Here is a 23,513-nt window from a genome sequence, read left to right as displayed (position 1 = left end):
AAAGCTTTCATTCCATGGACCATTGATCCTGTCAAGAGCCATTTCCTTTGCATAGAAAATCCTCATGTAAGGTATTTTTATATTAAACTTCAAAGATATCTTGGTTATGAGTGTTGTTGGACCAAGTGATGGAGTTTCTCTGAGCCAATCTATGATTGCATCTGCCAACCACCTAGTCTTCGCTAGCTTTGATTTCTCCTCCGGCGCTCCTGCTCGAGGTGGACAAGTATGGTTGATCGAGTTCTTCTTTATCCGAAACATAATGATAAGGGATGTTAGTAACAGTTAACAAATTTTACACCGTGATCTAAAATACACAACTGGTTGGCGTATTACCTGAACCACAGTGCTTCTGAGCATTGTGGATGCATGCAGCCTCCACCTACACCTCTTGTATGGTCACTTAACTGTGAACCTACCTGGCTCACTTTTAATAACCATATAATAATTCTTGGTGAGAATGCAATATGTATAATTGCATTACGGTAGTCCATCATCGTTTGAAATACGGTGCCTTCTGAATCTGAGGATCCTCCCTGTTCCACTCAATTGTTGGCAAGTCATCACCTTCGTAGTCGACTAAAACGAGGTTGTCATTGTTCTCATCCTTCTCTTCATCATCAGTGTCATCAAATCTGGCACCTTGTGCAATATCTTCCATGTATTGATCCTCCATTTCCTGCTTACTGCATCGATCTACCAATTCAAGAAACATCAACTCATCCTCATCATCTTGAGAAGATGGATCCTCAATCTCTGCATCGTCCTCCACATCGACCGCAAGAACGATCTGGCTACCACTAGCACTGGGGACAGATGGTGCTGCTGTGGACCTACAAGGAGTGCGGCGGCGCACACGATTAGCAGAGGCAGCAATAGTAGAGAGACATGATGCCCGACCACCTGCTGATGCCCCAACACCAGATGATGCCTGGACCTTGTCCACATGGATACGAATTTTACCGACACATCAAGAATCATTCAAAGCAAAAAAAGAATTCCCAGATCCACATCGGAAATTAGTGGAACATATCTTCCCTCCGTGCTGTTGAAATATTGGAAATCAACTGAATCTTGAGCGCCCCAGGGGTACTTAGCGCAGATGCTATCTTTCAAATCCCTCAACGAGATGGTGGTTGCAACCACCGCTGGGATGTAAAATCCCATCACATTGCATTCAGAATCACGCAAAAAGCTAGTATCCAGCCTAACCACCAGCTGAAAAGCCAGCGCTGGATCAATCCTATTCGAAAAGCAACGCAGTTAGTTGAGCAACGATTCGCGCTCAAAAACTGCCTACTGTTAATTCACATAGGCAGACGATGCTTACCCAGATGGAATATATGCGTTAGATCCCTCCGATTCCCAATCTTCTCCGTGATTGAGGGGCATAATCGGCACACTAGACAACTATACAAACTCTACCGCGAGAGGGGTAGATCTAGTGGAGGCAGAGCCCTCTCCGCCTCCCGGGGGTGGTGGTGGGGGCGGGGGCGACTCGGGGGCGGACGACGCCATAAGGTAGGAGGGCAGGACGGCGTGGCAGTGGAGGGGAAAGCTTTGGGTGAGTGAGAGACCGCTAGTCCAACGTGTCTCATTGGGTCAACAATCAACACCATTCAAAAGGAACGGTCAATTCACAACCACCGCGGCTCCCTAGCCGTCACCGGTAACTGTCAAGGCCTCTGACCAGACGACAACCCTCCCGTCCGAGCGTCTGCGAGGGGTTTCAAACTAGAGGGAGGGGAAAACTGGGGAAAAGTTAAGCGGCTGGGGAAAACTGAGTACAACTAACGAACCAGGGGCACGAAAATAGAAATCCCAATAATATATGCATTATTCATATAATATGGCCAAATAATTAATATCTTGAAATCTATAAACCGGAATTGGACAAATAATATATGATCTATTATTAGAAACATGTGAGTGATTTGAATATCAAATATATATGTATTTATTCATTTATTATTATTATCAAATAATATATGCATTATTCATATAATATGGCCAAATAATTAATATCTTGAAATCTATAAACCGGAATTGGACAAATAATATATGATTTATTATTAGAAAAATATGAGTGATTTGAATATGATATGCATGGTAATGGGAGTTCTCCTAGACTATTTCACCGTTAACCAAATACTTACTAACCCACCACAACGGATATCACCTGATCGAGTTTGCTGCTCTCTGTCGGCGGAAGTGTTGAATGAGCAGGGCGCCAAGGTTCATCATGTTCTCCATGTTGGGGTAGAACGCGCTGCATATGCCGCTCATCTCGGGCTGTCCATGGCCCCGGTATCTCCTTTGCCGAATCCTGGCGTGCAGTTGAGGTGGGAATTAGAAATCTCTGCGGTGTAACTTTTCTTTAGTTCCCCGGCAATGGCGCCAGAAAAAGTCTTGCTGGTGTGCACTCGTAGTACGCAGACACGCTGTTGGGGAACCCCAAGAAGAAGGTGTGATGAGCACAACAGCAAGTTTCCCCTCAGTATGAAACCAAGGTTTAATTCACCAGTAGGAGAAAGGCGTGACTTCTGAAGGTGTTGCTGGCTGACTAGTGGCAGGGTGCACTAGCAGCGTCAGCAACAACGTGGAACCTGCACACAATACAACCCAAATACTTTGCCCCAACTTATAGTGAGGTTGTCAACCTCACCGGTTTGCTGAACACAAAGGATTTGACGTATCAAATGGAAGAAGATGTTTGCAGAAAGTAAACAGAACATGATTGCGGTTGAATTTATCAGTAAAGGAAATAGGACTGGGGTCCACAGTTCACTCGAGGTGTCTCTCCATAAAGAAATAGCATGTTGGGTGAACAAATTACAGCTGGGCAATTGACAGAATATCGACCATACATGACAAGATGATTACTATGATAATTTGGTATTGGGCATTACAACATAATACATAGACCTAATCCAACTGTGTGTATGACTAATAATCCACCTTTAGGTTAGCGTTCGCACCCCTTCCAGTATAAAGATGCAAGCAACAGACTATCATATTAAGCAATGTGTGTAAAGTAAACAATAGAATTACCCTTGGATAAAACATTGTTGGGTTATCCCTAGTAGCAACAGCACATCTAGAACCTTAGAAGTTATGAAGTCACTCTCCTAGGAAACTAGAGGCGTGAACCTAATATCGAGCATAAATACCCCCTCTTGGAGTCACAAGTATCCACTTGGCCAGAGTTTCTACTAGCAACGGAGAGCATGCAAGATCAAAAATAACATATGACATGAATATATAATCAATCTCAACATAGTATTCAACATTCATCGGATCCCCAGCAAACCAAACATAGAGGATTACATAAAGATGATCTTGATCATGTAGGGCAGCTCACAAGATCGATACATGAAGCACATGGTGGAGAAGACAATCATCTAGCTACTGCTATGGACCCATAGTCCAGGGATGAACTACTAATGCATCACTTCAAAGGCGAGCATGGCGCTGTAGATGCCTCCGGCGATGATTTCCCCCTCCGGCATGGTGCCGGGAAGAGCTTCAGAACCCCCCGAGATGGGTTCGGCGATGGCGGCCGCGACGGAATTTTTCGTGGATGGAGGCTCAGGTATCTAGGGTTTTCCCGAGAAGATGTATAAATAGACGGAGGATTCAAGTCGGTGGGGCGCCTGTGGGCCCCTCACCTACCCTAGGCGCGGGCCAGCCCTAGGCTGCGCCTAGGGGTGGTGTGGGCGCCCTGGTGCGCCTATTCGTCCCCCTCCGGACTTCATCTTTGTTTCGGCAAAATATTGACTTCGGCTTTTGTTTCGTCCGATTCCGAGAATATTTCATGTACAACTTTTCTGAAATACAAAAACAGCAGAAAACAGGGAACTAGCACTGTGGCATCTTGTCAATATGTTAGAGCCGGAAATCATGTAAACAAAACACATATGAATTGGTGTAAAACAAGCATGGAGTATCAAAAATTATAGATATGTTTGAGATGTATCACCGAAGAGTGATTTTGCTAAAAAAGCGGCGAAGTAGCAAATATATATATGATTCATATAATGTGGACGTGGAGGAGGCGGCATGGAGTGAATATATTGAAAGACACATAGTTCATATATATGAAAGACACATAGTTCATATATATTGAAAGACACATATATAGTTCATATATATTGAAAGACACATAGTTCATATATATGAAACACACATAGTTCATATATATATATATATATATATATATATATATATATATATATATATATATTGAAAGACACATAGTTCATATATATTGAAACGATCGATTCATAGTTCATACAAATATAGAAGACCACCACTACTCATCATCTCTAAATATTGAGATGATCAACATGGCTATTGTAGCCAACTAGCATCCAATGCCTCCAAGCAATCTCGAAGCCCAGCGAGCGTCTAGTGCTGCATAGTGCACTTGCTTGTAGCTCAATGGATAATTGGCCCATCCAAAAATAAGCTCATCTTCTTTTTGCTCAAGGTTTGTCCCAATGGTATAGTTTGCCAAATCATATAGACTTGGAGTGGGCTTGGTGGTGGGGTTCGGACCACCTTTTGGAGGTCGTACGCAGAAGTGATGTGAATGCCCTAGTGACTTAGCATTTTCACATCATTGCCGGTAGCGGCGCCGCAGAATCTAATGTTCCCGTCCTGCAAGAAATCCTTGAGCACTTGTGGCACTTTATCGGCATGAATAACCTGGAACACCAACGTCTCGGACGCCACCGAGAGTTGAAGGACGGCAGCGCACTGATTACGCACGCGAGGGTCGGTGAACTCGTAGTCCAACCCGACGCACTTGGTCGTTGAGGCGTCGAGAAAGTCCCTTTTCACGCCCCGGATCTAGTTCTCCACCATTCTTGCACGGAGCGTGACCGTGACCTTGAACGCCATCCCTTCGGCCTTGAGGTGGTACACCCGTGTCCGAAGAGCCGGGTCGCGCACGAGGTGCTCCATCGACGAAGAGGGGAGAGAGAGCTAGCTTTTGCAATGGTGGATGAGGAGAGGAGGCCATATGGAGAGAGTGTGGGTGGCAATGGTGAAGAATGGTGGAGCTTATAAAGCATTGGAAGAGGAAGATGAACAATGGCTGGCCGCGCCGGCGCCGGCGGCTCTGATTCCACGCCGACGCTAGATTTCGACGTGGCCAGTAATGGCGACGCACGATCAGCCTCCACGGGAAACGAACCGTTTGGCTTTAAGTCCCGGTTTGGAATATGCGCAGGGATTAAAGGATGTACCGCAGGTGTCACGTGCGGCAAAACCCTTTAGTCCCGGTTTGGGAGACGAGCGGGGACGTTTGGGTCTTTACGAGCCGGGACCTATAGGTGTCGTACGCTGTAGTGTTTACAGGACGATGTAGTCAGGCCTTGGGTCCCGGCCGAGGACACGGCTGGGACCAAAGATGCCTGACCAAAGGCCTGTTTTCTACTAGTGTTGGTTGGCCCATAAATTCCCACAAACTCACACTTGAATTTAATGGGTCTATGGTACAGCGACATAATGCGGAAGTATCTGCCTTGATTCACTGCACCCACTGCAAACATACTATCACAGATATCCAACAACATGCCCCCTCGAACGACCTTCAGCAGCGCACCAGCTCTAGTGGAACACTTCCCTAGAAACTAGGCTCCTGAGCTCCTAGTCAGTATATGACTATCACATTGTCTCTTGAAGAAAAAAAATATTGATCATTTCCTTCTTTATGTACTCACGCAGTTGACCTCTACACCCCCTCCTCCCAAAACTCCGCAGGTTTCACCCATGGCTCTCATTTGGGCACCTGTCGGGACACTCGTGCTTGGCATGCTAGGGTCATACGGAGATTGGGCCCCAAAGGCTGCACCTGCACGTCCTCCGTCATAAAACCTATGCTCGAGAGATAGCTCCCTATACACTGATAAGGGATGTATGGATTCTCGAGAAGAGAGGAGCCGTGGTGGACCGCCCGGATCCCACGAGTGAATAGAAAGTTAGATCTACGTGGGATCTCACCTGAATCGACCCATTTATCCTCTAATTTTCTTACTTAGTATACTCTTATCCAAGCTCTATCGCTCGTGCACAACACCTCCGATCATGTGCCCCTGCTGATCGAGGCCACCTCGCACGTGCCGCTTCCCAGATTTTTCGTTTTGAAAGTTTTTGGGCTCATCTGAGGCCTATTGGGCCTTGGTGGAGGAGGTTTGGACCAGACCTTGGGAGGGACACTCCTTCGAGGCACTCGTGCGCTACCTAGCGTCTAGTCCCTCACAGATCGGTGGTATCGGCCAGCCCAAGAGCGCAACACTACTTCATGTTAGGTTCCCTATGCGCACGATGTGCCACCAGAGCAGCGCAACGCTACTTCTATTCCCTATACGCACGATCTTTCATCGCAAATGTACAACAGGTACTAAAAAGACCAGCTATTTAAACCGGTCAATTTGTTAGGTACTGATCTCTCGAGGTGGGACTAAAAAGTAGAAAGAGCACCCTGTTCCGCGGATGTGAGAAGCGAGCCTTTGCCGAGGTGGACGTGCATGCATGGCTCTGCGGCTGGACCTGCGACAAGACCACACCTGAACTTGGACATCATGTTCCTTGTCCATGTGCCATGCCTAAATCTTACCTACTTTGCTAGCTAGCTGGTGGACTGTCCCTACGCCATAGTTTGCTAGCTACTGCTCGAAAGATATAGATCTAGTGGTGCTTCAAATTAGTAACAGCTAGTGGCTATAGAGCTTCCAATGCTTCTGCTGTATTGTTTTACATGGAACAAGATTATTGCATCAGGGAAAATCTTGTATACTTATGGAACAAGAATATCGGTTCTGAGAAACACATCTTGTCTACTCACAGAATAAAAATATTGCATCTGAGAAACAAACGTCGTCCACTCAGGGAAACAAGAATATTGCATCCGAGGAACGTATCTCGTCTACTCGGAGAATAATAATATTGTATCTAGAGAACAAATCTCGTCTAGTAATAATGCATCCGAGGAACAAATGTCATCCACTCAGGGAATGAGAATATTGCGTCAGAGGAACACATCTCATGTACGCGGAGAAAAATAATATTGGTTGGGGAACAAATCTTGTCTAGTAAGGGAACTAGAATATTGAGTCCGGGGAACAAATCTCTTCTTCTCTGGGAACAAAAATAGTGTGTCCAAGGAACACATCTCGTCTACCCAGGAACAAGAATATTGCGGTTGGGGAACAAACCTCGTATACTCACGGAACAAGAATATTGCGTCCAAGGAACACATCTCGTTTATGTAGGGAATAAGAATATTGCATTCAGGGAACAAATCTATTCTACTCTGGGAACAAAAATAGTGTGTCCGGGGAACACATCTCGTCTACCTAGGAACAAGAATATTGCGGTCGGGGAACAAATCTCGTATACTCACGAAACAAGAATATTGCGTCCAAGGAACACATCTCGTTTATGTAGGGAATAAGAATATTGCATTCGGGGAACAAATTAATCTAGTATACTCACGAAAACAAGAATACTGCACTCAGGGAACACGTCTCGTCTACTCAAGGAACACAAATATTGTGTCAGAGGAACAAATATCGTCCACTCAGGGAACAAGAATATTATGTCCGAGGAACACATCTCGTCTACTCGGGAACAAGAATATTGTACCCGGAGAACAAACCTTGTCTAGTAAGGGAACAAGAATATTTTGTTCTCCGAACACAATACTCAGGCAAAAAACTATTCTTACTTGATTTGTGCACTAATTTGATGGACAATAATTTGGTGCCCCTTGACTACAAAGACAAATCAAAGAATTGGAATTAATGGAACAAACATTCAAAAAGTATGAAATAGAAAAATAGAAGACAAAACCAGACAGACCAGATAAGTGCATTGAAACAAAAAAAAAGACTAAAATGAAAAAAAATGTAATAGAAAAATAGGAAACATGAACTTGAAATGGAACCATAAAAATAACAAAGGAAAAAAAGTTGAAATATAAAAAATGAAACATGACTTGAAATGGAACCCATAAGAAACAAAATAAGTAAAAAAAAGAGAAAAAACTGAAATGCAGAAAAATATACAAAAAGAAATGAGTACCTAGGTAGCTCTTACTCCTACTAGTAGTACTGTTGCTCTAGCGCAGGGAGAGGGCGGAGGGAGACCATGGCTGGAATCATACTACAAGCTAGTATATAGGATCCTCATCAGTCATTTGCACTTGCACTGTGCCAGGTCGAGCCATCCCGTGCGTGCGATTGCTCCCCCGATCGACCCATCCCACTTAGGTGTGAACGAACAAGATACTCCCTCCGATCGAAAAAGATCGACGCGGAGGAAAGGAAACAGGCCCAGCCCAAGATAGAAATCGTTCAGCGAAACCGGGATACATAGCGCGCACTCGCTAGCGAGTCAATCGCCGGAGGTCTGGCAATTCCTATTTGACGCCTTTAGCGTCAGGTAGCAGACAAACGTGTACCACTTTAGCTTCCGTATCGCACTACTGGGCCTGGCCCATTTTCTTTCTCCTCCTTTCTCTCAACAGGACGACTTGGTGCGTGCTCCCCTCAAAAAAAAAAAATGGCGCGTGCATTTTTTTTTGGCTACCAAACTTTCCCTCGTTCCAATCTGCTCCGATCCTCTGCCTTTCTTCTCCCTTTTTTTTTGTTCTTTTTTCCTTTCCTTTTTCCGTTTCTTACATTATATTTTATTTATTTATTGTATTAAGTATTTTCCTTTTTACTTTAAAATTATTTTTCATTCACTTGGATTTTTACCTCGTTCATCTTCTAATGTTGCTTATTTTAGTTTTTTTTGCAAGTACATCAATATAATTTTAATACATATATATATAATGTCCATGAATAACTTTTCCCAAGAGAATATTTTCTTTCCTTTTTCTTTTTTGATTCTTTATATTTTATTCCTTTCTCTATTTTCTTCATCTTTTTTTCTTCATTCTTTGGTCTTTTTTCTTTCAAATCGCATGTATATTTTTATTATACAGTACAGAAACATGTTTTACACCCTGACACAATTATTTTAGAACGTGTGAACATTTATTTGAATTATGGACAATTACTTTGAATTGTCCAAACAATCGTGATATTTAAAAACTCCATGGACATTTTCCTCTATTCGAAATTGTTTTTTGACTTGGGAACAATTTTTGTGAACCGGCAAAGATTTCCTAAACTGTGCGAACAAATTTTTGCATGCGCGAACATTTGTTCGAACTTGTGGGCAAATACTTTGAATTGGCAGAACATTTTTTGAACTTGTGATATGTTTAGAACTCTGTCAACATTTCTCTTCCTCTATTAAAAATTTATTTGGCACTCGAGAACAATATTTGTGAATTGTATGAACTTTACTTAGACCGAGAACATTTTCTAAACTGTGCGAACATTTTTTTGCACGCCCGAACATTTTTTTTGCACGCGCGAACATTTATTTTTTAGTATGATTTGTTAAAAATCATGTAAACATTTCTTAATCCTTGTGAACATTTCTTAACTCCATAAACATTTTTATATTACGTTAGGAATATTAAAAACCAAAATATAATTATAATAGAACCTCATGAACATTTTTTTCTACTATAAGGAAAAAAATAAACTTCATGAACAACTTTTTTTTAGGCCTCATTTCAAATATTTTAACTGTCGACTGATCTTTAGATGCTTTACATTTTGGGACGGAAAGAGTACTATATGTAAGGAGGTGCTAGCTAGTTAATCTGCCGGCATCAATGGCCACAGGAACCTGATGATGCCAAGCAGCTAGCTAGCAGCTTCAGTGGCCACTGGCACTCAGCATCCATGCCCTAAACTATTCCTTCTTTACTCAGGTTCCACTTAAACCAGTAGCCATGCACTTTGTACCATTCCTTAACTCGCCTTTGTCTGCATGCTCCAATCAACAGTCCTTAGCATCAACACTAGCGCTGACCTCTCACACATAAAGTTAGTAACATGACTAATGCTCTCTAACATCACCACATGCGCAAGCAATGCTTGTATATAGTACTCCTTCCGTCCCGAAAAGGATGTCGCAAATTTGTCTATTTGGATGTATATATGGCGACATCCCTTTCAGGATGGAGGGAGTATTAGGTATACTATAAGACAGATAGGATCAAGGCTGCTACCAAGATAGTTAGTGCCCACCACCTAGGACAGACAAGACACCTTGAGCTTCAGGTTAGCAGCAGAGAGCAAATGGTGTCGATGGAGTTGCTGATGCCGGTGGCTGCCATGCTCGCCTTCGACATCCTCTTTGCGCTGATGACAGTGCTGGTGAAGAAGGCGCTCGATGGTGGCCTGAACCCTGTCGTTCTAATCGCTCTGCGGCAGTTTGTTGCGGCAGTTTTCCTGGCCCCAATTGCATACTTCCGAGAAAGGTTTGTGAGAAAGAACCAGTTGCTCATTTTGTTTCTGGATGATGTTGAGCACCTCCTCAAGTTAATCTGAAAAACTCACAATTCATGCTCTACCGCATGATTTTTTCATTAACTTGGGTCGACCCTCTCCCTTGATGTTCCAAATGTTTTATCCTACACTAATATATAAAGTCAGTGTCTAGAACAGTCTCGCTGATAAATTTCTCATGCTGATTATTTATATTTTGATTTCAGGAATGCAAGACCAAAATTCACAAAGGAGATATTTGCCTACTTGTTCATGAGCGCGCTACTCGGGTAATTTATTTTCATCTGGGAATCTTAATTTGTTAATGTTACTGTGGCCTTTCTAAATGCAATGAAGGAGAACAGTCAAAGGAGTACTGCAAATTACAATGCGTTTTATTTTTGTCTGAATATATGTGCATATATATACAGGGCACTATTTGCTCAGTATCTATTCTTCTTGGGGTTGAGCTACACCACTGCAACACTCGCTGCAACCGTCTCGAACATGACTCCGGTCTTCACCTTCTTGATCGCCGTCCCTCTCCGGTCAGTTTCTTAACTAACATATATTTTTCATGTCAAAACTTTTCATCCAGACTGAAACTGGTTCTGCAGGTTGGAAACAGTTGATGTTAGGAGCAAAGCAGGTGTTGCTAAGATCGCAGGAACACTTGTGTCGGTTGGTGGTGCAACGCTGCTGAGTCTGTACAAGGGTGCTGCTCTGACTGGCACAACATCTTCAGCGCAAGAGCACATCACCACCAGCAGCAGCAAGGGTAGATGGATGCTGGGCTCGGCGTTGCTGCTGCTGAACTGCATCACCTTCGCATTCTGGATGTTGCTGCAAGGGAAACTCACCAAAAAGTACCCTGCAGTCATCTCGAGCACTGCATTCATGGCCTTAATCAGCTCACTGCAAGCAGGAGCGCTGGCACTCACCACCCAAAGGCACCTCTCCGTGTGGCTTCTCCGAGGAACCACACAGATCGCAACCGTTCTTTTCGCGGTACGTGAGATAGCTCAGATAACCACCAATCTGCAAACAATCAACAAAGTTTCTGTTATTGAAAAACAAAGACCGTCAATCTTTTATTTTCTTGAGTAAGCTATTTGATCCTACTTGTCTGAACATAAACCAGGATGATTTGACACCACTTATTAATCCTATTTGTTTGGAGTTGAATTTGGAATGTAACAAAACTTAATTCTAGTCCTTCATAGCTCTAATAGTTATCAACACATGGCCCCACAAGTCAGACATATGCTGTTGTCTGGCAAAAGTGAAAATTCAGTTAGAGACAGGATTTTTCCTCACAAAGAATGGTTCAGATTCAGTGGATGTGCTGGGTTTCCACTGAAACTTTGCACCTTTGCTGTTCAGGGAGTGGGAGTGTCGGGGATAGGGTACGTGCTGATGACCTGGTGCATTGAGAAGAGAGGGCCGGTGTTCACTGCAGGCTTCTTGCCTCTCATTCAAATCATAGCTGCAGTCCTTGGTCTCTTCATCCTTCATGAACAGCTTTACCTTGGAAGGTATTTGGACCTTCTATTCACTCTTAAAGTTTATTAAACAACTGTATGGCGAAGACAACTCTGCAAAATAAGCATACATATTGAAGTATTTTTGGAACATAGCAGCTAGGCTTTATTTAGGGTTTTTATAGCGCATACGTGAAAATTAGTGTTTATTAATTTAGATACTTGCTTTCTCAAAAGTCTAGTACATATCTTATGTCCTAATGAGAAGATAAAAAACATAGAAAAGACAAATTCTGGTCCAGATATCGTTGTGCACTTGTACTATATTTATCACTTGGAAGGACTAAGAATTGACACGTTGCTTAAATGTTGCAAGTGTAAATGTCTATCAGCAAAGGACTAACAATTGACATAATGCTAAGAAGTTGCAAAGCGTAAATAACTATCGGACAAACAACAACTTTGCTTCAAGACATAGAACTCTCGCAAAAACAATGGAAAAGTCACACATGTGTTTCCCTTTTTTGTCCTTGAAGTGTGGTAGGTGCTGCTCTTGTCATCGGAGGCCTCTATCTTCTCCTCTGGGGGAAGAGCAAGGAAGCATCATCAGCTTCTCTTTTGTTGGCGAAAGGAGCGGAAGAAGACAGGGAGAAGCAACCAAATTTGTGTGCACATGAAGGGCACTCTTAGTTAGTCTTCGGAAGGATATTTTTTCCCAACATGGATGGCGGCGTAATCTAAGGATAGAGTCCGCGGAGCCGTAGCTGTCATTCCATGTTTCAGACTTCAGTGTTGGTTTTTATTTACCTTGTGCGGATACTACTATGACTTTTAGTGAGTGTGCGGCTGTGTGCATCTTGTTATGCAGAGGCCGGGTGTAATACTATTATAAGTAATGAAAGCGCCCTTTATCGAAAAAGTTAGTCTTCGGAACGTCAAGTATCATCCAAAATGTTCCAATTATGTCCAATGTATGTTGCTACAACTTTGAATAAGTCAGTGCCATATTTGTGATCATTGTGCATATTACTTTCTGGTGGTGTGGTGCCTGGTGAGGTTGCCATTCCTTGCCTTTTGTGTTCAACAGTTACGAAGTGATTATCACAGAAAGCACATGTTGCTCGATTTACCGCCATCCTCGGGATGAGGATCTAATTTGTCAATGAAGATGATAGTTGAGCAGGAGCAGGATCACACTAACAAGCACAAAGGTGAAGGATCAGTAGTGGTGTTTGAGTTGAGCAATTTACTGCCTCCTGCAATAGTATTCTTGACCTAAAGGTAGTGTTGCAAGCCAAATTTATCAGGTTACTAGTAATGGCAAGTAATATTATGTTCTTTTAGATGCTGATGAAAAATAAAATATTTCTATTGGTGTTAGGAAGTGAGAGGACTAGTCCACATACATAAAAAAGGAGTCTTTGCAATCTCAGTGCTTCCATCTTTTCTCCACCTTGTTGGCATCTTATCTGGTTTTGGTCGGGGAACCAGAAAAGGTAAGGGACTGAATTAGAACATACACTTTCACGTGCCATTCTTTAGATTATAGTTAATCTTTACTAGTAGTAGTAACTTTTCACAGGAGTAAGCAAAGCAATTAATTAAGTGTGGTGATAGCATATTAGCATTTCGTTTTGCCCCCTGGGTAAATGAGAGCCGTCACTTTTGGTCAGTGAGTGGCATTGGCGGGGCTATATATATAATCAGACATTCAGACAGTTCATAAGCATATCAGTCATCTTGTAGCTAGAGAAAACTTACAATGTGGGTGGAGTGGAGACCGGTGGTGGGAATGTTAGCCTTCGATCTCATCACAGCTGTGATGACCGCGCTGGTGAAGAAGGCGCTGGAGCGGGGGCTGGACCGCCTGGTTCTCGTCACACTTCGGCAGCTGGTCGCCACCATCTTCCTTGCTCCCATAGCCTATTTCAAAGAACGGTATGCACATTAATACATCCATGTACATGCAATCTGACTTCCCTCATTTTCTAAAATTGCCTCGGGTCATGGCATTCATGCAGGAGCACGAGGCCCAAGCTCACACTGGAGATTCTGGCATACTTATTCTTCAGTGCCGTGTTCGGCGCCGCGCTCTCGCAGTACACCTTCTTCTACGGGCTGCAGTACACCACTGCCACATTTGCCATAACCTTCATCAACCTCTCTCCTGTGCTCACCTTCCTCATCGCTGTCGTGCTGAGGATGGAACCGCTGAAGGTGAAAAGCACGGCGGGGGCAGCAAAGATCGCCGGGACGCTGACTTCGCTCGCCGGCCTGCTTCTGCTGAGCCTCTACAAGGGCGTGCCACTGGCGCAGCAAGCCGCCACTGCACTGAGCCCGGCTGCTCACAACACAGATGGCGGTGGCAACAGGAGCTGGATGCTAGGCACCATGGCGCTACTGGCCAACTGCTTGTTCTTCTCCTTCTGGCTGCTGCTGCAAACCAGGCTGACCAAGAAGTACCCGGCCATCTACTCCAGCACCGCTCTCATGTTCTTCATTAGCACGCTGCAGGGTGGGGTGCTCACTGTGGCCGTCGAGCGGCGCGCCTCATTGTGGATGCTCACCAACAAGCTGGAGATCATCACCGTCTTGTATGCAGTAAGCTAAAACATAACGATCATCTTCTTCACCTTGACTTGTACCACCTTCGAAAAGAAAAAAGAAAAAAACTTGTCCAGAAGGAGCAAGTAGTAATAAAAGCAATTGCCCTAACTTGCAGCTCACACTAGTCTATACAATCAATCAATACACACCAATTTCTTTGAACAAATAGAGTCTTCGAACACTTGTGACTGGTTGACCTTAAGATCAAATTGTGCATGCAGGGGATCATTGGGTCTGGAGCCGGGTACCTGATAATGACGTGGTGCGTGGAGAAGAAGGGCCCGGTCTTCACTGCAGCGTTCATCCCCATCATCCAGATCATGGTGGCCACCATCGATTTCTTCTTCCTCCATGAGCAAATCTACCTTGGAAGGTAATGCATATATAGTTACCGAGTTTTTTTTTTTTTGCGAAAGATATATAGTTACCGAGTTTCATGTTTCAATCTCCTTTTGCAATGATCGTTGTCATATATACATCCTTGGCACTTGCCAAAGTTAATAGTTTTAACAACTGAATTGTAATGACAGTATTTCTGCTTGTTAATTATCATGGCAATGCATTGACAGCGTGTTAGGGTCTGTGCTGATGGTACTGGGACTCTACCTTGTGCTGTGGGGAAAGAAGAGGGATGAAGAATCCTCTATATCTTGTGCTACTAACAAGCAACTGGATGAAGAGGCTGACAATGTACAAGCAGTGAAACTGTAAAAATCACGCACTATTGGTACTGCAACACATAACATATAGTTCTTCTCATATTCTCGCTGGATGCAGCTAGCTATATATGTAGAACTTAGTAAGTGAGCAGAGAGCTCATTTGGGGTATGCCGCGTCCAGTGCTCTACAGTAGCTCCATATCGGGATGCTGTTATTGGTTATATATCCTATAACTCCTTCCGTTTCAAAATACTTTGCTATTTTAACAGCAAGTGCATTTGCAGTAATCGGCACCTTGCAATGTTGCTCACATTTTACCATATTATCAGTATGGCGTGTACAATGTTCCATAATTGGCTGCATTTCTTGCATTGCAACTTGCAAGCCAAAAATTACATTCCCTGCTGATCCAGCAAAATGGACAAAACTGCTTCTAGGAAGCAGTCACCAAGAGCAGTTTTTTCGTTTTTCGTTTGGAAACGAACCAAGCGCAGAATTTAAACCACGTAATGTAGTTCTAGAGAATTGTAGTTCTTGATCCTTACACGAGGCCTGATCTATGTAATGCCTTACACTACCGGAAACTGCAGGCCAAGCTACATTTAGCCTTTATTTAAAAAAAATACTATTTTAAAGTTTGAAAACTCCAAATATATCTTGAATGTAGCTAATGATGTATACTAGGAACATGCAAAAATCTCAATGTGAAATTCCCTGTGTTGTAGGGCACGCAAAAACGTCAAATTCCTTGTGGTGTAGGCTACACAAAAACGACAGATGCTTGGATCCAAGTATAATGAATAACGCATAGTTTAAAACTATAAATTATTGAGATTTTATCATTTTTATGTAGCCTACTATAAAGAGTTTCACATTAATATTTTGCACCATTTTAGGATACGTCATTGGGTACAATCAGGATTTTTTTCAGAATTTCTAAAAAAATTAAAATAAGATTTTTGATTATTTAAAATTAAAGGACTATATGTAGCTCAGGCCTCTATTTCTCCACTCTCACTACACTACCTTAGAATGTTTTTGTCGATATAATTTCCCTTCGGACCAAGAAAAAGATGTTACATTACTCTAACCGCAACTATACTTGTCTTTTTTTTTCTGCGAAACACAGTATAATCAAAGACGCTCACACATACGTCCACACATTCACCCCTATGAACGCACGCACAGTCTACCCCTATGAGCACCTCCGAGAGATTGCGTCGAAAAAACTGATCCGACAAGTCTTGAGATTGAAGAAATTACCACAGACGTCTCTCTATCGATGGGAACGTCGCCTCCCGCTAAAAAATATTCCGTGTTTATGAGACACCAAAGTGTCAAATTTAGTATTTAAACTCTGGTGGGCTTGGGGGCCACTACCCTCATCCAACCACGGGTTGATTCTCGCAACTACACTTGTCTAGATTTTAACCGCATCACGGCAAGGATGCATCTCAAAGTTTCAACCATATACTACAGTACAACATTGTGTGTGATGTTTCACTTTGTGAAAAACACAGTAATCTGAACGGTTGCACTCCAAACTTTAGAATACAATTTGTTTCATCTCATTCATTGCTATTTCAATTCAAAATACCTGGAGACCACATGAGAATGCCAATACAAAGGATACAAACGAGCTAACTGCACTTCTCTCCACATTTTCTCATCCGGACTTGGGACGGGCAAAGGCAGTGTTAAACTGCAACAATACAAAACATAACCAAACACTCGACAAAGCATACAGGCCACACAATCGATCAAAGGCAATATTCACACACACACCATGGAAATTTGCAGACAAGATCATAACGCATAAAATAGACATGGGAGGAAGGCCGACAACAGACCTACATAACGGTCTGTTTTGGTCCGTGTGGATAGATTATACCAAAATCTCAGTCTAGTGGTCTGATGTGAATAGATCAACGTGTACGGACAGATCCTTTTCGGTGGCATAGCATGTACTATGCTCTTCCTCTATCACCTCCTCTGTTACCATCGATGCCACCGTCTCCTCCAGCTCCTAGTTCTCCTAGCGTCCACCACCAACTCACACGTCCCACAGAGGCTCACCGAGGAGACCTGGATGTCCGCGCACCTGTTTGAGATGGCCTGCCTTTGATTGCTGACCTAAAAATTTATCTCTATTTTACACCTGTGATTTTTTTTGACAATCAATACCACATATATTCATAACAGATAGTGCATGGTAGAGATACACAAGTTATCTCGAACGATTACAAAATAAAGTCTAAAAAATACTAGCAAATCTTTGAGATCTTCAAACTCTTTCTTCTTCCAAGACACAATCTTGTATTTTTCTGAAGGCAGCCAAAGATACCTAACAAACCATAGACATACTAACGAAGGTTCTCCCATAATTTTAATTTGAGCCGTAATGCCAAGACTACGTGCACTCGCGCAACCATTAAAGTAGTCAATCAACATCGGCAAGAGTACCAACACCAGTATATCAGGCAATAATAACCGATCAGCTTTCTCGACGTCGATGGAGTACGAATCACCATTGTCGAGGACGTAGCAACCGGGACAAAAACTGCGAGGATAATCCTCCTCGCAGCAACCATGAGAAAATAACCAAAATCGATCTGGCGAAGCAAGATCTGAACATCCATATCTAGATAATTGTAATCTTTCAATACCACCATTGACGTCGGAAAGGAGATCTCATCGTCGAATGAAAAACCGAAGATCACTTATTGCAGACGATTAAGGGTTCCATGTGATGAATTTATCTCTATTTTACACCTGTGATTTGTAGTACTCCATGTGATGAACGTCTAAAACTTTACATTATATTAAGGGTTCCCTTATATTAATGCTACTATGACAGCATCTTCATGCTTCAACTTAAACGCATTCATGCTTGAACAAAATAATACTTACCCATGAATGTGTACTCACCAATGAAAGTTGTTTAACACAAAAAAATAAGTTTAACCTACATCACTGCCAACATAATTCCGAAGTTCTGAAATATCCAAGAATCGTTTCTCGAGAATCCATTATGGATCAACTTTTTTCTTATGTTGAACAATAAGAAACAGTCGGAAGAAAACTACTATTACAAGTACAACGCTGCTTAGTTTGGCCTGGCCCGTTCAGGTACGCGTAGCTGCCGTATCTGAGATTCTGAGAACATGACCACTCAATCATATATACCAGAAAACCTGAACACTGGGTCGTTGCCATCTCTGCCCGGGTCCTGTGTCACAAGATTACATTTACAGTGCACGAGTATACACACGGGGCACCATTTCTATATGCATCACAACAACGCTGCAGTTGAACCCCGTCGCGTGGGAATATCTTACTTGCCACCCAACTGTTTCTGCAGGAAGTCAAGAACCGAGCGCCGCTGAAAAACGCAGATCGAAAGTCAGTCCAGAACATATACACGTACGCTGGAAAACAAAGATGGAAAGGGTAAGTTGTAGCTACCCGTTGTTCCAGACTAGCCTGCTCAGAATCCAGCTTCAACTTCTCAAGGCACTTAATTGCTTCCTCGAAACCCTCGACAGCCGCTTCTTCGTTGCCGAGATTTCTGTCAACATCCGCAACTTTGGCTAGAGAAGTTGCTACATCGATGACCTATATCCAAACAGTCATCAGATTGTCATATAATAGCAGGTAAAGCAAACCGCACCATGAAAAGTCCATCTCTTCGATGTAACAGCATAGTTCTTGCTTCTCATTAAGACAGTTAAAATCTAGTTTAATCAATCAAGCCTACTTGTTCAAACCATATTATATTTTTAAAGAGCATTCTTGATCAATAAGAGAGATTCATTCTGTAGATGTACTAACCAAGCAACAAGGTGATCTCAAAGTGACATTTTTCACATTTCAGTTTATCAATCATCAAGGAAAAAACATGACAGCTTAGGATCCTATCCGTTAGCAGATAATTTCATAATGAAAATAAGCTCTTAATCGATGTGTGTGAATCATGCAGAATCACCTCATGACTTGGGGTAACAGGTGGTAGTTTCTAAAGATATAAAACACTTGTTTATAAAATAATACCCATCCATTCATGTGTTGGTTGGGTTGATAATATAATGACATGTTGAGAGCATCAGTTGTTGCAAAACCTATCAGGTTGGCACAGTTTTTAATCAAATACTTGGTCATTATGGTACATTTAAGATCATCAAAGTAAAGTTACAGGGGGCAACTTTTTGCAGCTCTAGGATGGTCCAGCACTTGCTTCCATTGTATTACCTCAGAAAGTATACAAAACTGTAGTTCTGAGGGAGCCAACCATGTTATCATTTATCTTTTACTGTGTTTGGATTGCGTGCATGCCCATCAGTACCAGGACTGTGCAGATATGTTCATAATAAAAATGAGCTCTTAATCGATGTGTGTGTACCATGCAGAATCACATCATGACTTGGGGTGACAGGTGGCAGTTTCTAAAGATATAAAACACCATGAAAGATGTTTTCTCTTGTCTTGTTTATGCAATAATACCCATCCTTAATAAAAATGGATAGCCGTAACAAGATCCAGCAGTAGCCAACAGAAATTGGACAAAAAAGGATGCCTGATCTTGCTTTCATTTCTTATTTAAGTGAAGACCTATCTATCTTGTCCCCGTAGATGCTTAATCTAGAATTCTCAATTGATAGCATTAGCATCTGAGCATTTGAATCACCTGGGAGGCCACAGCTGAGTGTTCCTTTACTGAATTTCTGCGAACTTCTAATGAACGAGCATAATAACTTCTTGCAGATTGAAGGTCCCCGTCATAGTAGCGAAGGTCTCCAACTTTATTAAGTGAAACCGAGAGCGTATGGACCAACTGTAGAAGAATCAAATGGTCAATTAACATAAGGAAGGTTAATGTTTTACAAAGACGATATGCCACTGAACTAGAATACAACCTCAAGATCCTTTGTGGGCAATTTCGAGAGAAACTCAGCACTTTCTTCATAGTAAGTGATCGCTGAAGGAGCGTCTCCCAAGGTTCGACTGAAAAAATAGAGTCCAGTGATGAGAAACAGGGATAAACCAGTGTGAAATGAGTTCATCCAAGGCAAGCAAATAAGGTCAGTGTGTGTCACTGTTATAACGTGGAATGACATACCGAAAGAGTTACAACGAAACATTAACATGAGCTAATGGCGCATGGCACTTTGAGAAGAGCAAAATATCCACTAGTGACCTGGGAGACATCACGGACCATGTGTTTCTTATATGAGCAGGTAACAGACATCCTGCCCAGAACAAAGATCCTGCCTGGTGGCTAGACAAGCTATCGCCCTATGATTAGCACCAATATGCTGTCTGGTACAAGGCATGGTGCATGATTAACAGTTTTTCTACTTTACCCATCGCAAATATAACATATAGAAGCAAGTTGCAACTACCATGGCAACTGGCAAACTATCAGCTATGTGCATCGGTTAGTCTGCACATAACATGAGCATTGCAAAATTGCTAATAAGTGGTTTCCAAAGTAAACATGCATAGAAGTACAACACCGTCCAATACTTCAAAGAAAGAACATGGAATTGGGTATGATGATATTTCCCATATACTTTTCTCCGTACCATTTTCCAATGAAAATGCTACATCAGTCAAAACTCAGAACATGTGAGATGTGACCATGGAGGTATTAGCATAAAATGAATAAGAAATGAAGGAATGTCTCATTGTGAGAAGTTGCTAGATAAATGACCTGTACACGACAGTTGCCAGATGGGTCAAATAATACCAACCAAGGCAAACTACACTATGAATCATCTGACTGTTGTATGTAACAGATCTAGGTTTATTTCTTAGTTTGCGAGAGTGAAAATGCTGAGAAGGGGAATTGGCCAAGAAAGAAGGGCATACCAGCAATCCCCAAGCATTCCCAATACCGCCCCAAGCTGAGAACACAGGTCTAGGTTGTCTTGTGAAGATTTCAACTCCTCCCTGATGTCTTCTGCACACATGCTGAGCCTTGACTTTGCACTTTCAATGTTCTGTGCGCGAAAAGCCTGAAGATGCAGAAGTTAGAAGCACTGCCACTATAACATAATGTTCACTAATAAATCAGTACATACATACTTGATAACCATAAATCATGCAAGTTTCACAGGATAAAAAAAAGAGCTAATTACAGGAGTTGATTTGATTACTGACCCTCATAGCCTGCTGCACCAGAAAGGCACCCCTCTCCATGGAGACATCCTCATATATCACCTTGCCCTTGCCCCCCGCTGCCTCCCCGTCCCCTCCAGCAAGCGACCTCTTGATCCGGGCATGGCCGTCGATGAAGCGGTCGACAAGGACCTGGAGCTCGGTGTCGGGCTCGATCCCCTCTACGTCGGCACCGCACAACGGGCAGTCCTTGAAGCGCGATATGCACGCCCTGCCAAAGGTTCATCCGATCAGCACACACACACAAGCAAGAAACAATGCCGGATTCGAGAGGCGAGAATCACACACTTGCAGAACTTGTGCAAGCACGGCTTGCACTTGCTGGCGTCGTGGAGCAGCGCCTGGCAGACCATGCAGCTGAGGGGCCCGAGCTTGAAGGTGTTGGAGTCGTAGCCGAAGGGGCACTTGGCGGGCACCAGCCGAGGGTCTTCGGCGCCCCCGGCGCGGTCTTCGGCGCCGCTTTCCTTGTCGTGGCTCTTGCCGGTCACCGGGCACGCACCGCTGCCGCTCTTGTCGGGCTTCTTGTCGGACTTCATGGGGCACACGCCGCCGGTGGTGGCCTTCGCGAATGGGCAGAGGGAGCTCATGCCGGTTCTTTACTGAGATTCTTTGTTTGCTGGTTTTCTGTACACAGGGAGGGGAGACATTTCAGGTAGGGGTACGTTACAACAAGGAATCTGATGGTGTATAACCAAGCGTACCCGCCGAATTGGGCGGGCAGAAGCGGATTGGCTGAGAATCGAGGAAACCTAATCGACGGGGGAATTGGGGATCCGATTGTGAGTTTAGCAGGGCGAGCGATCCATCAAAGGGAGGAAGTGGATGGAACCGAGTGGAAGGGAGCGGCGGCGCTTACCGTTGGTGCGGGCGGGCGGTTGATCGGCCGTCGACGGCGACGGTAGGAGCCTCTTGTGGTCTCCTCTGGTGGATAGGAAGAAGCAAATCGAATGGCGATGCAGAAACCACCACGACACGTCGACACGGCACGACACAGGGGAAGGGAAAGGGCGATGAATGGTGGGCTGGGATGGGCTGGAACCAGCACCAACCCGCCGAATGTCAGCTCCATCCGTCCCCCCTCCAGAATCGAAATCAGCTCCCGGCCCTACGAAGCTGCCTTCACTTTGGTTGTTCGGGAAAACAGAAACAAAAAAAAATATTCCCTGAACTAAGCTACTAGTACAGCTAGCCGAGCGCTGACGAAACCTTTTTTCTTTCTTTCCTTTGCAAAACAAAAACACATCCATCAGCTCACACTTTCTTCTCACAAGAACTAATCTACACGCCCTCTGCTGAAATTATCGCCTGTCCAGAGGCTAATCTACTTTTTTTTTTCTTCCTGACACGAGAATAGTAGGTACCTGCATGCTAGGCCTTCATCGCTGCCATTCAGTAACCACGGTTGCCTCCGACCAAATCACCATGGTCACCTCCATCCGTCCGGTGACAACGGTGCTCGTCCCGCCTCCTCTCCTCTCCTCTCCTCTATGGTGCCACGGCCAATCAAGCTGAGAGCATGGAAGCCTCCTCTCCTCTCCTCTCCGAGCAAGAGTCAAAGTCTAAGTCACACGTCACGCGCTAGCCGACGCGCGGCAGGCTCACCATGGCCCTGTACTTATAGAGAGGATGAGGCATGGTGTATGGCTGGAGGGAATAGAGAATATAGAAAGCGGGAAGTTTTCAAAGCTGCCCAAATTGCTGCTTCTTGGAAGACGGTGGATTGGATGTAGACCACATATGGTTAAAGATGATAAGTGCCACATGAATAGCAAGGGGAAACCAAACGGCAGGAAACAATCGAGGAGGCAGAAAAAATGAACACACGCATGCCAATGATTTCTTATAGCTAATATTAACTGCAAGGTCCAGACTCCGGGGAGTGAGGAGCACTGATTTTCCACTCCCTCTCTCTCTCATTACTGCCTTGCGTCTCTCCATATTTTAGTTGCCATTGTAGTACTAGTAGTCTATCCGACATTTATTTCTAATGGCAACTAAAAATAATCTGTAGTTGGATTTTTCCCTCTCAAATACTAACATCTACCAAGACTCTTGGGCAATACATCAATGAATGGTGAGACGGGACAATTGTGGGCATCGCAAAGGGAGGCTTGCGGCGCATTCACGGATGCTATGTGGGAAACATGGAAGGATCGGAATCGAAATCAAAATGTAGCTTTGCTTTCAGAGG

General features: G+C 43.5%; 3 protein-coding genes across 3 annotated transcripts; 2 read left to right on the top strand and 1 right to left on the bottom strand.

The window, feature by feature from the left end:
• Positions 1-10,079: 10,079 nt before the first annotated feature.
• On the top strand, positions 10,080-12,895 carry LOC124665816 (WAT1-related protein At3g30340-like). The gene is made up of 7 exons (XM_047203187.1): positions 10,080-10,390; positions 10,625-10,687; positions 10,829-10,945; positions 11,015-11,405; positions 11,781-11,932; positions 12,415-12,568; positions 12,799-12,895. The coding sequence occupies exons 1-6, from the start codon at positions 10,209-10,211 to the stop codon at positions 12,566-12,568; spliced, it is 1,059 nt and encodes a 352-aa protein (XP_047059143.1). The 5' UTR covers positions 10,080-10,208; the 3' UTR covers positions 12,799-12,895.
• A 153-nt stretch (positions 12,896-13,048) lies between these two features.
• Positions 13,049-14,862, top strand: LOC124665817 (WAT1-related protein At4g01440-like). Its single transcript, XM_047203188.1, has 5 exons — positions 13,049-13,159; positions 13,260-13,374; positions 13,625-13,816; positions 13,900-14,479; positions 14,707-14,862. The coding sequence occupies exons 3-5, from the start codon at positions 13,641-13,643 to the stop codon at positions 14,860-14,862; spliced, it is 912 nt and encodes a 303-aa protein (XP_047059144.1). The 5' UTR covers positions 13,049-13,159; positions 13,260-13,374; positions 13,625-13,640.
• A 3,279-nt stretch (positions 14,863-18,141) lies between these two features.
• On the bottom strand, positions 18,142-22,308 carry LOC124660493 (protein NCA1-like). Its single transcript, XM_047198309.1, has 8 exons — positions 22,179-22,308; positions 21,611-21,946; positions 21,305-21,533; positions 21,014-21,159; positions 20,059-20,146; positions 19,830-19,976; positions 18,611-18,760; positions 18,142-18,527 (listed from the first exon to the last, which is right to left on the bottom strand). Exons 2-8 carry the CDS (start codon positions 21,907-21,909, stop codon positions 18,480-18,482), a joined length of 1,107 nt encoding a protein of 368 aa, XP_047054265.1. The 5' UTR covers positions 21,910-21,946; positions 22,179-22,308; the 3' UTR covers positions 18,142-18,479.
• Positions 22,309-23,513: the final 1,205 nt, after the last annotated feature.

The sequence above is a fragment of the Lolium rigidum genome, chromosome 6, assembly GCF_022539505.1.
Source record: "Lolium rigidum isolate FL_2022 chromosome 6, APGP_CSIRO_Lrig_0.1, whole genome shotgun sequence".
Lineage (NCBI taxonomy): Eukaryota > Viridiplantae > Streptophyta > Magnoliopsida > Poales > Poaceae > Lolium > Lolium rigidum.
Note: the sequence above shows the minus strand (reverse complement) of the source record. Positions and strands in the feature narration are given on the sequence as shown.